The sequence below is a fragment of the Aptenodytes forsteri genome, unplaced genomic scaffold (assembly GCF_000699145.1).
Source record: "Aptenodytes forsteri isolate BGI_AS27 unplaced genomic scaffold, ASM69914v1 Scaffold257, whole genome shotgun sequence".
Taxonomy (NCBI): Eukaryota; Metazoa; Chordata; class Aves; order Sphenisciformes; family Spheniscidae; genus Aptenodytes; species Aptenodytes forsteri.
The window spans coordinates 11564519-11577517 of NW_008795194.1; the positions used below are offsets into that span (position 1 = coordinate 11564519).

Sequence of the window (12999 nt, forward strand, 5' to 3'; positions counted from 1 at the left end):
GCAGCCAGTTTCTCCAGGAGAATGCTGTGGGAAACAGTGTCAAAGGCTTTACTAAAGTCTAGGCAGACCACATCCACAGCCTTTCCCTCATCCACTAAGCAGGTCACCTGGTCATAGAAGGAGATCAGGTTAGTCAAGCAGGACCTGCCTTTCATGAACCCGTGCTGGCTGGGCCTGATCACCTGGTTGTCTTGTATGTGCTGCATGATGGCACTCAAGATGATCTGCTCCATAACCTTCCCTGGCACCGAGGTCAGGCTGACAGGCCTGTAGTTCCCCAGATCCTCCTTCCATCCCTTCTTGTAGATGGGCGTCACATTTGCTAACTTCCAGTCAACTGGAAAGAATGGCTCTTCATTCATTTGGCATGACTTGTTCACCTCTAATCTTATTCCATGAGAAGGTTGCTCACATTGGTGGGTTAAATTTTGCTGATGAGATTGAGTGACTATAAACAACACTCATACAAGCACACCTTTCTCTTGCTCACATATTGAACTGCCATGACATTACTGGTGAATAAACCTAAGCAGAGCCCAAACCCTCTGTCTCTACTTTCTTGTGTGGTGTTTACATTTATTGTTCCTCATTATTAAAATAATGATTGGTACTTAGTAGTTTAAAAAGCCAGCTTATAATTCTGCTGTTAAGAATGGTGTCACGGACCACTAGACAAGATAGAAAGGGGGACAGGGTGTATTCATGTATTCTTATTTTGTCTATTTGAATAATTGGTGGAAAGATCCTCTCAAAACATCAGTATCCATGTTCAGCTGTAGAGGATTACAGAAAGGGCAGCTCCACGACCTCTCACCACAATAGGGTACAGGGTAGGTTTGCTGAGAAGTATGAATTGTGCTGGTTATGTATCAGGTATAAGTTGTTTGAGATTCATATATAAAGACTTGGACATCTCTCGCATAAATTTTCTGCATGTGGTCTGGTCTTTCTTTCTTTAGTCAATGGAAAGAAACGGGCACTTCTCGAGTGCAATTTGGCCTGTTTGAGACAGCTACATTAGGATGAGATGATTCATGACATAGAAATACTTCTTTTCTCTTAGCAGAAGGTGAGTCTAGATGACTGGAACGGATCCAGACATCTGCATTGTCACTGTCTAAATACAGACAAATAAAACCCATCCATTACATATGTCCTGAAGTAAAAAAAAAGAACTGGAATTTGAGGTGTACCGGCTCTAAGCATACTTGAGCTAGTACCAGTAGAAATACAAGTTAAAGAGTGATAAAAGAATCTTGACGATGGGCAAACAACATGAGTAAGTCTATGTCCAGAGCTGCTGTTTTCTTTACTGGTGGTGTCTGAACTAGCTACGTTACCAGCAGTGTACGATGTCTATATGTGCTCCAGTCGTACTTTTAGATGCAGTTGTTATCGGCATTTTCTCTCTCCCACAATCATCCCCAAGTCATATCGTCTCCCCACATCACTAGCATAGCGCCACACAGCACTTGTTCAGGACAGATTAACTTACTGTCCAGCTCTCAACTATACTTCAATGTTCCTGCTGTTCATTTTATAGAGAAGCCAGATGGACGAAGTCCATCAGCTTACTTCTTCCATGACCCTGCAAACACAGGAGTGTTTTCTATAATACTAGTTTTTCCTAGCAGTTTGCCTAGTTTAAATCTTAAACTCGCTGAGCAGTAGAGATTCCCCTTTTTCCTACGAGACGTTGTAACACATTATGGTGCATCTCATGAAGACATGCTTTCTGATACTCAGCCTCTGAAATATCCTAGAGCTTCATTCCTGAGTCAGGCTGTGACTCTGTGGCTGTATCAAGACTATGCGCGGTTAGGAGTCAGAAGGAAATATCCTTTCTGATATTTACCCTGTTTGCTTGTCTTGAAATGCACATTAATCTGACTTTGAATTGTTTAACTTAAAATGGGTAGAATACTTGTATAGAAACTTTCTTCTCTTTATTTCTCCTTTGCAGATGATCATTCCAGGATATGTCTGAAAGCTGAAAATAGCCACGACAATTCAGACTACATCAATGCTAGCCCAATTGTAAGTATGGTAATCTATGAGAAATAATCCAAATAGTCAGTCCCTGTCTTTCCTTGTTGTTAAAATATGCTTACTTAAGGCACCTCACTGCTCAGGTTGTGCAGCCTCAGGTTGTGAGCACCTCACAACGCTGATGTCCCAGGCTGTCCTTTCAAATTGAAGAGAAAGAAATCATCTACATGTGCATGCAATACCCTTGAAGTTTATGTACTAAGAAAAAGAAGTCATTAGATAGTTGTCGATCTACCTTGTAATACTGTCAGGTTTTCTGTACTTGATATTATTAACTTACAGATTATACATTCAATTATACACCCTTAGTGGAGCTTTTCCTTCTCTGAGGAGGTAAAACTTGCTTGTTCTTTTTTGCTTTGTCTTACTAGCTACTGTTGTAGGAGGAGTGGTTTCTGTAGTTGTGGAGAGCTGAGCTCCACAGGCTTCTGAACTTCTGCAGCAGGAAGTGACGTTCCCTCTTACCTCTTTTCATCTGCCCTACAGAGGAATAGCTTTGTGTTTCTCTAGCTCTCCCAGTTCTTCTCTGAGCTTGCTGTTTTGAAAGCAAGAACGAGATTCCTTACCTATTCAAACTACAAAATAGGTCAATCCAATTTTTGCCTCCAAATACTCCAGCGTGGCCCAGCTGCCTTTTCTCACCCTACATAAGCTGAATATGAGTCCTTTCTTGTCTGTGAAAGGTGATAGAGAGAAAAGGTCTCTATTTTTAGACACAAAACAGGTATGATAGAGCCAGTAGCATCGCCCTGTCATAGCATCTCAATGGGAGTGTCGTGATATCCATTTGAAGGGGGAAAAAGGCACTGTGTCCTTGATCTCCGTGAGACTGCTAGTATTGGAGTCACTTTTGCTCATGGTTCTTATTCACATTAATTAGGCACTAAAAGTTATTATAGGGAAACTATGAGAAAGAACCTAGGATGGAGAATTAGATCTCACTGCAGTGGGCTGTGTATGCCATTACTGGCTCATTTTCCTGGGGAGTATCACTCCCCCAGTTAAATCACTTTGTGTGGGCAAGGCAGCTGACAATTTGCAACAGCATGAAATTACAGGCTGCTTCCTCCCAGTGTTGTTGACAATACTTTTTTTCCTTTAAAAAAAACCACAACTACATAGAAACTGTTCTCTGAGCTTTGTTTTTGTTACTTTCATCAGAGTTCAAAAGTTTCATTTCCTTGAACATACAAAAATGTTTTATTCAAAGAGTTAAAAGATACACAGAACCTAACAAACATCTTCAGGATGCTTTTGCCTTTGGCTTACGGTAGAGGGTAAACCAAAGCACCTGCATGCTTCAGGGATTGCCAGCTGCCATTTTAGAGAACAGAGGTAGATGCGCACAGATTAGAGCAGTTTTTGGACTACTTTTAAGTATGTCTCTGACTAGACCAAGCTCTAGCTGGCCCCAGGATCAGGAGATAGGAGTAACTTGGCACTCCCAAGGAATATGTATCCTGCTTGTAAAGTCATGCACAGAGGTCCAGCTCCAGGGCTTCAGTGCTCCGTTTGCCTGTCTTTAGGGCAGATTCAGTGATTTATGCTTGGTCAAGCCTTAATTTGATAGTAGAAGCTGAGAGGTTTTGTGGCAAGCACAGGAGTGGGAGGTGTTAACTGGAAGTGAGATACTGTATTCTTGTAAGAGCTTGGTTGTAATTCGCGTGACTACAACATGGTGCAGACATGGAATTACAGCATCTGTAGACAGTGCTAAGCCAGGTTCAGTGTTGGCAGCAGTGCGGGTGCTGTGTTTGTACCAAATAACCAAGATGGCCTTCTGCAACCTGCCCAAAAGTCTCTGTAGACACACCTTAACTGGTTTTAGTACCCAAATTTGGTTGGGGGAGGGATAAATTTTTGCATGTGTGTGTATGCCTGTTGCAATTGTAATGCTGGTAATTAAATACACTGATGAGAAAAGTTTTAGATTAAGTAGCGTTGGGGGTGGAGAGGCAGGACCAAGGTATCCCATTGGCATAACTCGGAAGAGGTTTGCTTTGTCAGGATGCCTGAAACTAATGCAGGCAGAGGGTCTCTGCTTCCACAGCTTTAACTCTCATGGTTTTACAGGGGGTTGTAATCTTGCTTTTCCATCTGGCACTTAAGGGTGTTTTCTTCTGGAAAATTAGAAGGTATTTCTTTTTTGTAGCTTTCCCAGACTCAACAGTTTTGTCCAATAAAACAAATCACACTGATGAAGCAAAATTCTTATGGTTGTCTCTATATCTCTTACGGAAATATTTCTATGCCCAGAGATAAGTGGGTGCACAAGTGTTTCATTAAGCTGGGACAAGCACCCAGTGTCTTGCATAGCCATGGAAAACTGCCAAGAGAAACTCTTGAGTTCCTCTTCTTCCTGGTTGGATAGGGACCCTACTGTGTGGGAAGGAGTGCCACAGCCCACATTTGTGTAGACGACCTTTTATTCCAAGGAAAGAGATGCTCCAGATGGTTTTGTGAGTTTGTTTCACTAAGTCAATAGCCATTTTGCTATTTTGAAAGCAATAGATAAAATGTGTGTTTCCTGAAGGTGATGCAGTGGGAGGTTGGTAGGAGGAAATCACTACTTTGCAAGCCCATAGTTTGGAAAGATTCCCTGCAAACTGTTTCATTTCAAGACAAATTAAATATCTTCAGGTTAGCGTAAATGTATTTGTTAATCTGGTATTGCTTTTGTATAATGAGGTAGAATATAGGAGTGACCGAGACTTTCAGTCCTGCTTCCCACCTCAGAAGCCTACTGGAATATTATATTGGGCACTTGATTCTGCAGTATTTACTGTGGCTGTGCAGCCACTGCATCCTGAGCTGGACATACATGCTATTACTATTGCTGTTTATTTGAGACATTTAATCAACGTCTTTGTAAGTGTACGGTGGATGTGGAGTACCAGTAAGTCTGCCTTTATTCGCTCTTGCAAAAATCCTACCATTTCTTTCCTTCAGACTGCTGCCTTTCGACTTAAATAACTTCAGTAATTATCATGTCAATACAGTGATGTTTCTGGTGCATTTGCGCCTTGCAGCGCTTGGGCTAGGAGTAAGCACTGTAGTGAGCTGCAAGATGGGCGTTAACAGCACAGGATCAGTATGGTCTGAGCTGACTGGAGGAGGGGTTTTTCTCCCTGCGTGTGTGAGCTGTCTGGTGAGGGAATAGTGTAAAATAAAATCATTATATTTGAGCTTCGGAAAGCGAGGCTTCCAGTCATGTACATGTCACTGGGTATCTCCCGCTTCTGGGTCAGTGGTCCAGTCTCCAGCTGGGGCTCACTCAACCTTAACTTAAGTCTAAATGAGTGCAGCAGCACATCATAAAAAAATCCCCGTGCTAGACAATGAGCTGGCCACCTGCCCACATGTTTCTTCCTTCTAAAAAATGCTACCCCCCCTCAAGACCTCCTTTCCTTCCAATATATTGTAAAAACTGGGGTTAGATTGATGGCCTCACCATGGCTGAGAGTGGGTGAGGAGAATCAGCAGAGATTTAGTCCAAGTTCTTCCTGTAGGTATTTAATTTCACTGTAGCGTGAGGCCAGGGAAAATGAGTCCTTAGGAGAAATTTGCAGGGTAAAAGTGAGGTAGAAATCTGTTTCCCTCCTCTCTGAAATAACATAAAGTACTATGATAATAACTCTGCTATCGGCAGCTGAATGAAAGGCTTGCAATTACAGCACAAGGAGACCCTGACTGTGCAGAATAAAACTGTGATAATTACATCTGTCATATTTGTACTTAGTCCTCATTAAATTTCGGGAAAATCATCCAGTAGTAAATAATGTGCAATCTTTGCTTTTAAATCAGAGGTCATGAAAGTAAATGGGAATTCTGTTTTTCCTCATAGGGTGTCTGAGAGAGAAAAAATCCCATCAACTACATTTAAAAACTCAGTTTGCTTATTATTGAAGACACCAGACTGAGGAACGTCATTAGCATGACAGTTTGTTCAAACACAGCATACAAATTTCATCACCAAGAATAGACTCTGAAATTCATAATGGCATTCACAACCAGATTTACATCTTTTATTCCATTAGGGGTTTTAAAGGAAGAATTTAAAAATTGTTTTAAATTTTAATTCAAACATGAAGATGAGGACTAGTCTACCTTTTTAATTTTAATGCTGAGATGAATGTGATCACAAAGTTCATCTGCATTTGCTGAATGTGCTTTCTTTTACAAAAACAAATATACTTTTTTACTTTTAGAGACTGTCTATACTCTGTGTAATAAATACATGCATGAAAGTAGATTTTATTGCTATTATAAACACATTAAATCTGGAAACTACACAGTAGCTTGAATCCATACAAATTTTTAAGGTGTTAATCAGAGTTCAACTTTCTTTCTGTCATATTTGGTCTATGCTGGATCTCATTCTGATCTCGTATGATTTAGGAATATTTCAGCTGGACTCAGAGGATTTAGATCGGTGTGACTGAGACCACATCTCACACAGCATCTTTCTGTGTGGAAAGTGGAAAGTAAGGATCTGTCAAGCTCAGAGGGAAGGTAAAGGGCAGGAATGAATCAGTGTATCATTTACATGAGATTTCAAAATGGTCATTGATGCCTATTGACACTTTTACTTCAGTTTACAGTTTTAGAAGACTACTTAACAGGAATCTATATGTACCACTCTCAAGTCCAAATACAATAAATTTGAGGATTTACTCCCAGAATGTATTGATTTTGCTGTATTTCATCTGCATTATCAGTGAAATCCTGCAGCAGCACGATCTCTATCTAAAAACTCAACAAAATTCAGAGTTCTTCAGGGAATCCTTGCAAAGTCCTAGGATAAGGCAACTGGATAGCAGAACTCTTGCAGGAAAAACTGAAGGAGTAGCTTTTATTCTCTAGTAAAGCAAAGGTGGAATTGTGGTCTGATATTAATTTAGCAAAGATGCAACTAAATGTGATACTGTGTTCTTTATATATTTTCCTACTTTAAGATACTGTAAGTCAACTTTCATTACAAAGCCCGGTAGAAAAACACAAGTTGTGCCACTCACCTATCTAATATATAGGGACTTTTTCATTCAGTTCTCTATAGTATTTCTTTTCCAACAAGAAATCTGAATGCTTCTCCTTTTTGTTTCCGTTTGCTTTTGACATTGGTAGTGACGGAAATCACCACATGGTGATTATAACTGCATGGTCAGTTATAGTAATCCTTGATCCCTTTCTTTCCCTAATACAAAATCATGGAAAAATAGATTGAAACATTGTCACCACCTTGCCTTGTTGTATTGCAGCAGAAAATGAGAATTCCACCATAGCAGAACATTTGTAATAATAGCAGCTTTTTCTTCCCAAAAATGGCTGTTCGATCCAGTTCTGATGTCTTGTGAACTTTGTGCTTTGATGGGGACATAGAGGGAAAAATCTTGTTCTTTTTGAACAATTACTATTAGGGTGGTTTCTGAAGGTTGTTCCAATGTAAAATGTTAGCAAACAGTCGATTTTTGTTTTAATACTTGATAGTATTGAGCCTGCTGTTCTCTATTCTTCTCTGGAGAATACAGTCTCTGTTTTATTTTCGTGAAGTGAGAAATCTGAGGGATTCTTGAAAGAAGATAATGACTACTGACATAAAAAAAAAGCCTTTTACTTGATCCTTGATTAGTTAGTTTAAAACCCATTACTGACTTTATTTCTTTATTCAAACTTTTGTTAACTTTGATAGAGTAAGATGCCCTTGGTGTTCTTGGTGACCTTGAGAGAATAAAAAAGAACAACAAAAACATTCAAGAACCATCCCTTGCAGTCACCTGCTCACGTTAAATCGAATGTGACCAGAGTAGTGATTTTTCACACTTTTCTTGAAATATGTGGCCTTTAAAACAGTACATAAAATAGAAAATTGATGAAACCAGGAATTTCATTTAATTAGTTTAATCTTTGCTTTTATTTTTGTTCAGTTAAAGATCATTTAATGGTGTGATAGGGCTTTCTGCCATCTTCTATTTGCTCCAAGCAAGAAGAGTTTGTGTTCATAATTGTTTTCTGTGCAACACAATGTGCTTGGAATGTAATAATTGTAATTGTCTCTTGAATTATTGTTAAACTGCTGATACACTTCACTACTCTGTGCTTATTGTAATGTTTGCCACGTTCCAACAGAACCTTTGTGACAGAGGTTGATTAATGCTGAAATGCCAAGATTGGCCTATTCCTGATTTATCAGCTGAACGTTGAGAAGTATTTCCTCCATGACAGCGCTATTTGCATCATCCTTGATTTCTTCTGCCTTTGTTTTCTGGCCTGTCTACATACAAAAGAATTTAGTTCAAGAAGAAATTCAAAGTAAATTATTATTTTTCTAAAGTTTGGTGTATTCACTGTCGGTTACATTTCCAAGTCAGGCTCTCACCTGCTAGACAAGTGACATCATTTTCAAGTGGATGCAGCCTACAACAGTTTCCACTGGGAGTAGCAAGTCCTCCGTGGTGCAGGTTGATTTTTCTAACCTAAGATTTTTAGTTCCAGCATAGGAAAACATTTAAGCACATGATTAAATCCTATAGATCTCTGTGGGATTCAAAACAAAACAACAACAGAAATTATTTCAACCATAATGGAGCAAAAATGATCTTTAAGCCCGACTTTGCTTAATCGCATTTGCTGTTGTTTTCAGCTGTGTTTAGTTCAGTGTCTCAATTCTTACAAAAACAAAAAAAGTTGCCCATTTTGAAATGGTTCCTAAGGTTTTTTTGCTAATACTGCTTTCTGAAGAAATCTAGTTTTTCCCTGATCTCAAAATACCCACAGTAGTAAATATCCTGCTATCAGAATTGCTTTTGTAAAAAGGCAAAGAAAGCAAGGTTGAAATTTGTTGTGAGCAATTGCTTGTTGTGAAGAGTTATTTGCTGATAAAAGCATCTCAATGAAGCTCAGAATAAAATGATGGTATTATAGACATCCTGGTCAAGGTTTTTTATAACTATGGGTGGTGAATCAGAAGTAAGCTTTTATTCTAAATGGATTCAGTGACTTCATTCTACCTGTGTTGTGTTGTCATGGAGAATTTTAATATTAAGTCCGACTTAATTATACATCAGAAAATTAGAAACATAAAAGTGTTCTCTTCCTTTTTGCAACATTCATCATATTGTTGTTCTGTTAGAATAACTTACATCTGTTCTTTTATGGTTCTTCCCTCTTTTATGTTGCACATAATTATGAGGTGCCTTCTTTTACGCTGGCATGTACCATCACTGAAAATTTTGATAGGCGATGAATAAATTCAGTAGATGCCTCCTAATGCAAATGTGACTCACATTCATTCTTATTCAGATCTTTACTTATGGAACAGAATCGTATATTGCGACAAATTCTGCCTTCAGCTACATGGGTATAAGTTAACTCCCGCCGACACTGAGTGTGACACTGAGTCACACCCACACATCTGAGAGCTGAACTGGGTCTCTTTTCTTTATGTTCAAAGTTTTGTCTTGCCCAGTTCAGGGTTAGAATTAGTTTGTTTTTTAATCCCATCAGCAGATCTTCTTTTTCAGCAGAATGGGTCCTAAGATTTAGAACCAAGAAAACCACCCATCAGTTCGAAAACATTCATTGTAACACACTAATCCTATTTACTCTTGATGGCTTTGTTTCTTAGATTCTTTATTTTTTCTGCTCAGTGAATTTTCTGCTCCTTGAATTAAATGTAATAATGAAGGTCTTTAAGCAGAACTTCCTCTATTGAGGCCAAATCCATGCATTTAGATAAATCAGCTAACCAGAAAAAGCCAGAAACTGAATTTGTTCCCCATTTTTCCTGGTTTTTAGTTACATGTGCCCTTGACTGGCATGGTGGAAATGGAGAACATATTTAGATGTGTGGAGCATTCTTAACACTCAGTGTAGAAAAATGTTTCAAATGGCTCCTAGGTTGCTATGAAACCACGAGTACTCATCTCAAATCAATGCCTTTGTCAACCACCATAAATGATCTTATGCTGCATTTTGAGGACATAGGACATTGCTCATCATGTGTGCTGAAATTCATCTGGTAACATCAGTCTTTTGTGGAAAAAGGTCTCCTCTGAGCTTATAAATAGAAATAAAATTCTTTGCTTGCCAATAAAGGATGGCGGGACATGACAGTCCTTTAGGAAGTCCCTTGTTTCTGCCCTCGCATACTTTCTGTCTCTAAAACAGCAAGAGATTTTCTTCTAAATAAAACCAGTCTGTGTTCTCTCTCCTTATTCCAGATGGACCATGACCCCCGAAACCCAGCATATATTGCCACCCAGGGCCCTCTCCCTGCTACTGTCGCTGACTTCTGGCAGGTAAGTTAAACATCTCTTTGTAAACTGAATTTTTGTTACAAGTCAAATGTTTTCCTGTGCTTCTAGAAATGTAAGGTGTAAAAAAATCTGTTGTGCTTGAGTCACAATAGGTGGAAAAACCTTAGTTCAAATGTGTTTTTAAAATCTAGTACATGGATATTGTACATTGGATATAGTACATTGGAACAGGCTGCCCAGGGAAGTGGTTGAGTCCCCATCCCTGGAGGTATTTAAAAGACGAGTAGATGAGGCGCTTAGGGACATGGTTTAGTGGGTGGTGGTGTTGGGTCAACGGTTGGACTCGATGATCTTAGAGGTCTTTTCCAACCTCAATGATTCTATGATTCTATGATATTAAAGACATTGATGTATATGACAAGCCCTACTAAGAAATAGTTGATCTGGAAATTATATTGAAAACCTCAGGCCAAAGTATTCATATTTTAGTGCCAAACTTCAGGCCAGGTCTCGTAATTAAACTGCTGCCAAGGACTGGATGATTTTCAGAAGGCCTGACCTTCTGAAGAGTGTAGCCAGAATTCATTGTCATTCTCCAGATCAAAAAGGACCTAACACTATGTGCCGTGAATTTTTCCATTGAAACCTACTTCTCACATGCCCCAGTTCCCTAAAATGCTTAAATTCTTATGCATTTTCCCTACCACAGGTAGCTGAGTTAAAGGCTGAGTTAAGACCCTGCTGCATAAAGTTAAGTAGGTGCATAATTTTTTGCAGGATTGGGGCTAAAGGCAGTAGTTACTAATGCACAAATATGAGCTTACTTTGCATGCGGTTTTTTTACGTGCTCATGCAGCTGTCGGATTTGGACATACATACACTGCCAGGCTAGGTGTGTGCGATTGTGTGACGGATACACTATATTAGGTATTCCTTTGTAAGTGTAAAAGTGTGCCTGAAAGCTTACGGAAGCTGTTTGGGGAGGAGGTCAACTGGGGCTTACTATCAACACAGACATATGTTTTTATTTTTTGTTTTGCATTATGAATTTAGAAACTTTTGTTCTGAAGATAAAGAATATCTACATAAAAATTTCAGAAGTGCCATTGTATTTTAGGAGCTTGCATCAGTTGAAATCATCTTCTCTCTTCATCTGCATCGTTTGGTCTATTATTAGAAAGTGTTAACTGATCCCTATTAAAGACAGATTTCATGTAACAATTTCCTACTGTCTCTGATGAGGAAACGAGACATTTTCAAAAAGTTTGTTTGATTTTGGGTGCCTGGATATTTAAATGCTCAGTCTGAGATATTTTGGGCCTGGTTTTTAGAAGTCCAGAGCAAATTCTTTCTGCTTGAAGTCAGTTGAGCTGCTGTTCTGGCTTAAATTTTCAAGTAACTTGTGTTTTTTGTCTTCAGTATCTTTTTTCCTTTGGTGAGTGGATTCCTTATATCAGGCATGATACTTGAAAATGCGTTTCTTAAATTAAACATACAAAATCAAATACCATGTTAGCTATTCTGTAATGATATTTTATGATTCCTAAGGCCCAGGTTTTTTAATTGTATATTTTTGCATATTTGTATATTTATATTTTGTATATTTTTACCTGTAACTGCACCTTTACATGTTGAAAAAATGTATGTTCTCATTTTTAAAGGAAGTATTTAAAGAACAAACTTTGTATAAGTACTGGTGCTGACACAGAAATCAGAATTAATCATACCAACATAGTATGAACGATGTATTTTGTTCTTCTTCCTTTCTAATTTGAACAGTTAGGCAACAGAGTGACACAGAGTGACTAGAACTGAAATGTTACTTCTTTGTTCTGTGATCCAATCTTCTTCATTCCAACTTTGTACTCAAAAGGTCTCTTTCTTGACTTTCTTTCCTCATACTATTTGTGAGTGGAGAGTCTTCACTTTCCTTCTGCTCTTTTTAGCTATTTCTCCTCCCAGTTATCCATCAGTGAAAGTTCACTCCATCTTCCCACCAGATTTGCTGTATACATCTCCACGGAAACCATTTGGCAACTGTGGTTCAGCTTTTGCTCAAGTGTGGCTATGTGTCCATTTTTGATGTGATATTCTTTTATTGTTTCTTCTATTAGGTTCCATAGAAAAGTTTGTTTCTTACATTTATTTTGATGATGTCTGTCACTTGAACATAACAATCTACCTATGTCAGATTGGTCCATCACCCACTTTTCTTAAATTTAAACTTCCCACAGATCACATGTCAATGTGCCGGTTCCTGTCCCAAGCTTTTTGACGACCCAGGGTATCAACCAGGTGTAATAAACAAGCCAGGAGAGATTAACTCCTTGCAGAACACTGCGTCCATAACTGCTGAAATGTAGTAGGTCCATTGTACAAGTCAAAAGCCTTGAAGTTTTTGCGGTTTATGTCCAGATGCAGGAACAAAGTTTACATCCATTTTTCACCTAATAGTACCTATTTTAAGTTAAAGCAGGGAAACCTGAACTTGCTATGGAAAATAGAGTATTAACTCCAGTTAGAGCAGAATCCTTTGATGTTTACTTGAATACACTTTTCTGTAGTTTATACAGACAGTGGTGCTGCCACCAGGGATTGTTTAAAGATTCAGTTATTCATTCCTGATACATCTTCTCAGTGGTTCTCCTCCCTCTCCCTCCTCCACTTAATACCAGCTGTTGCTGAGCTGTGTTGC

General features: G+C 38.8%; 1 protein-coding gene across 1 annotated transcript in view; it reads left to right on the top strand.

Annotated features, from left to right (window-relative positions):
- Positions 1-10346, top strand: part of PTPRN2 (protein tyrosine phosphatase, receptor type N2) — a gene marked incomplete at its 3' end in the record, with an annotated part of 561766 nt that extends 551420 nt beyond the window's left edge. Inside the window, exons 21-22 of the mRNA XM_009278699.1 lie at positions 1964-2037; positions 10269-10346. Of these exons, the coding sequence (XP_009276974.1) occupies positions 1964-2037; positions 10269-10346 (152 nt within the window). The remainder of the gene's footprint in view (positions 1-1963; positions 2038-10268) is intronic.
- Positions 10347-12999: the final 2653 nt, after the last annotated feature.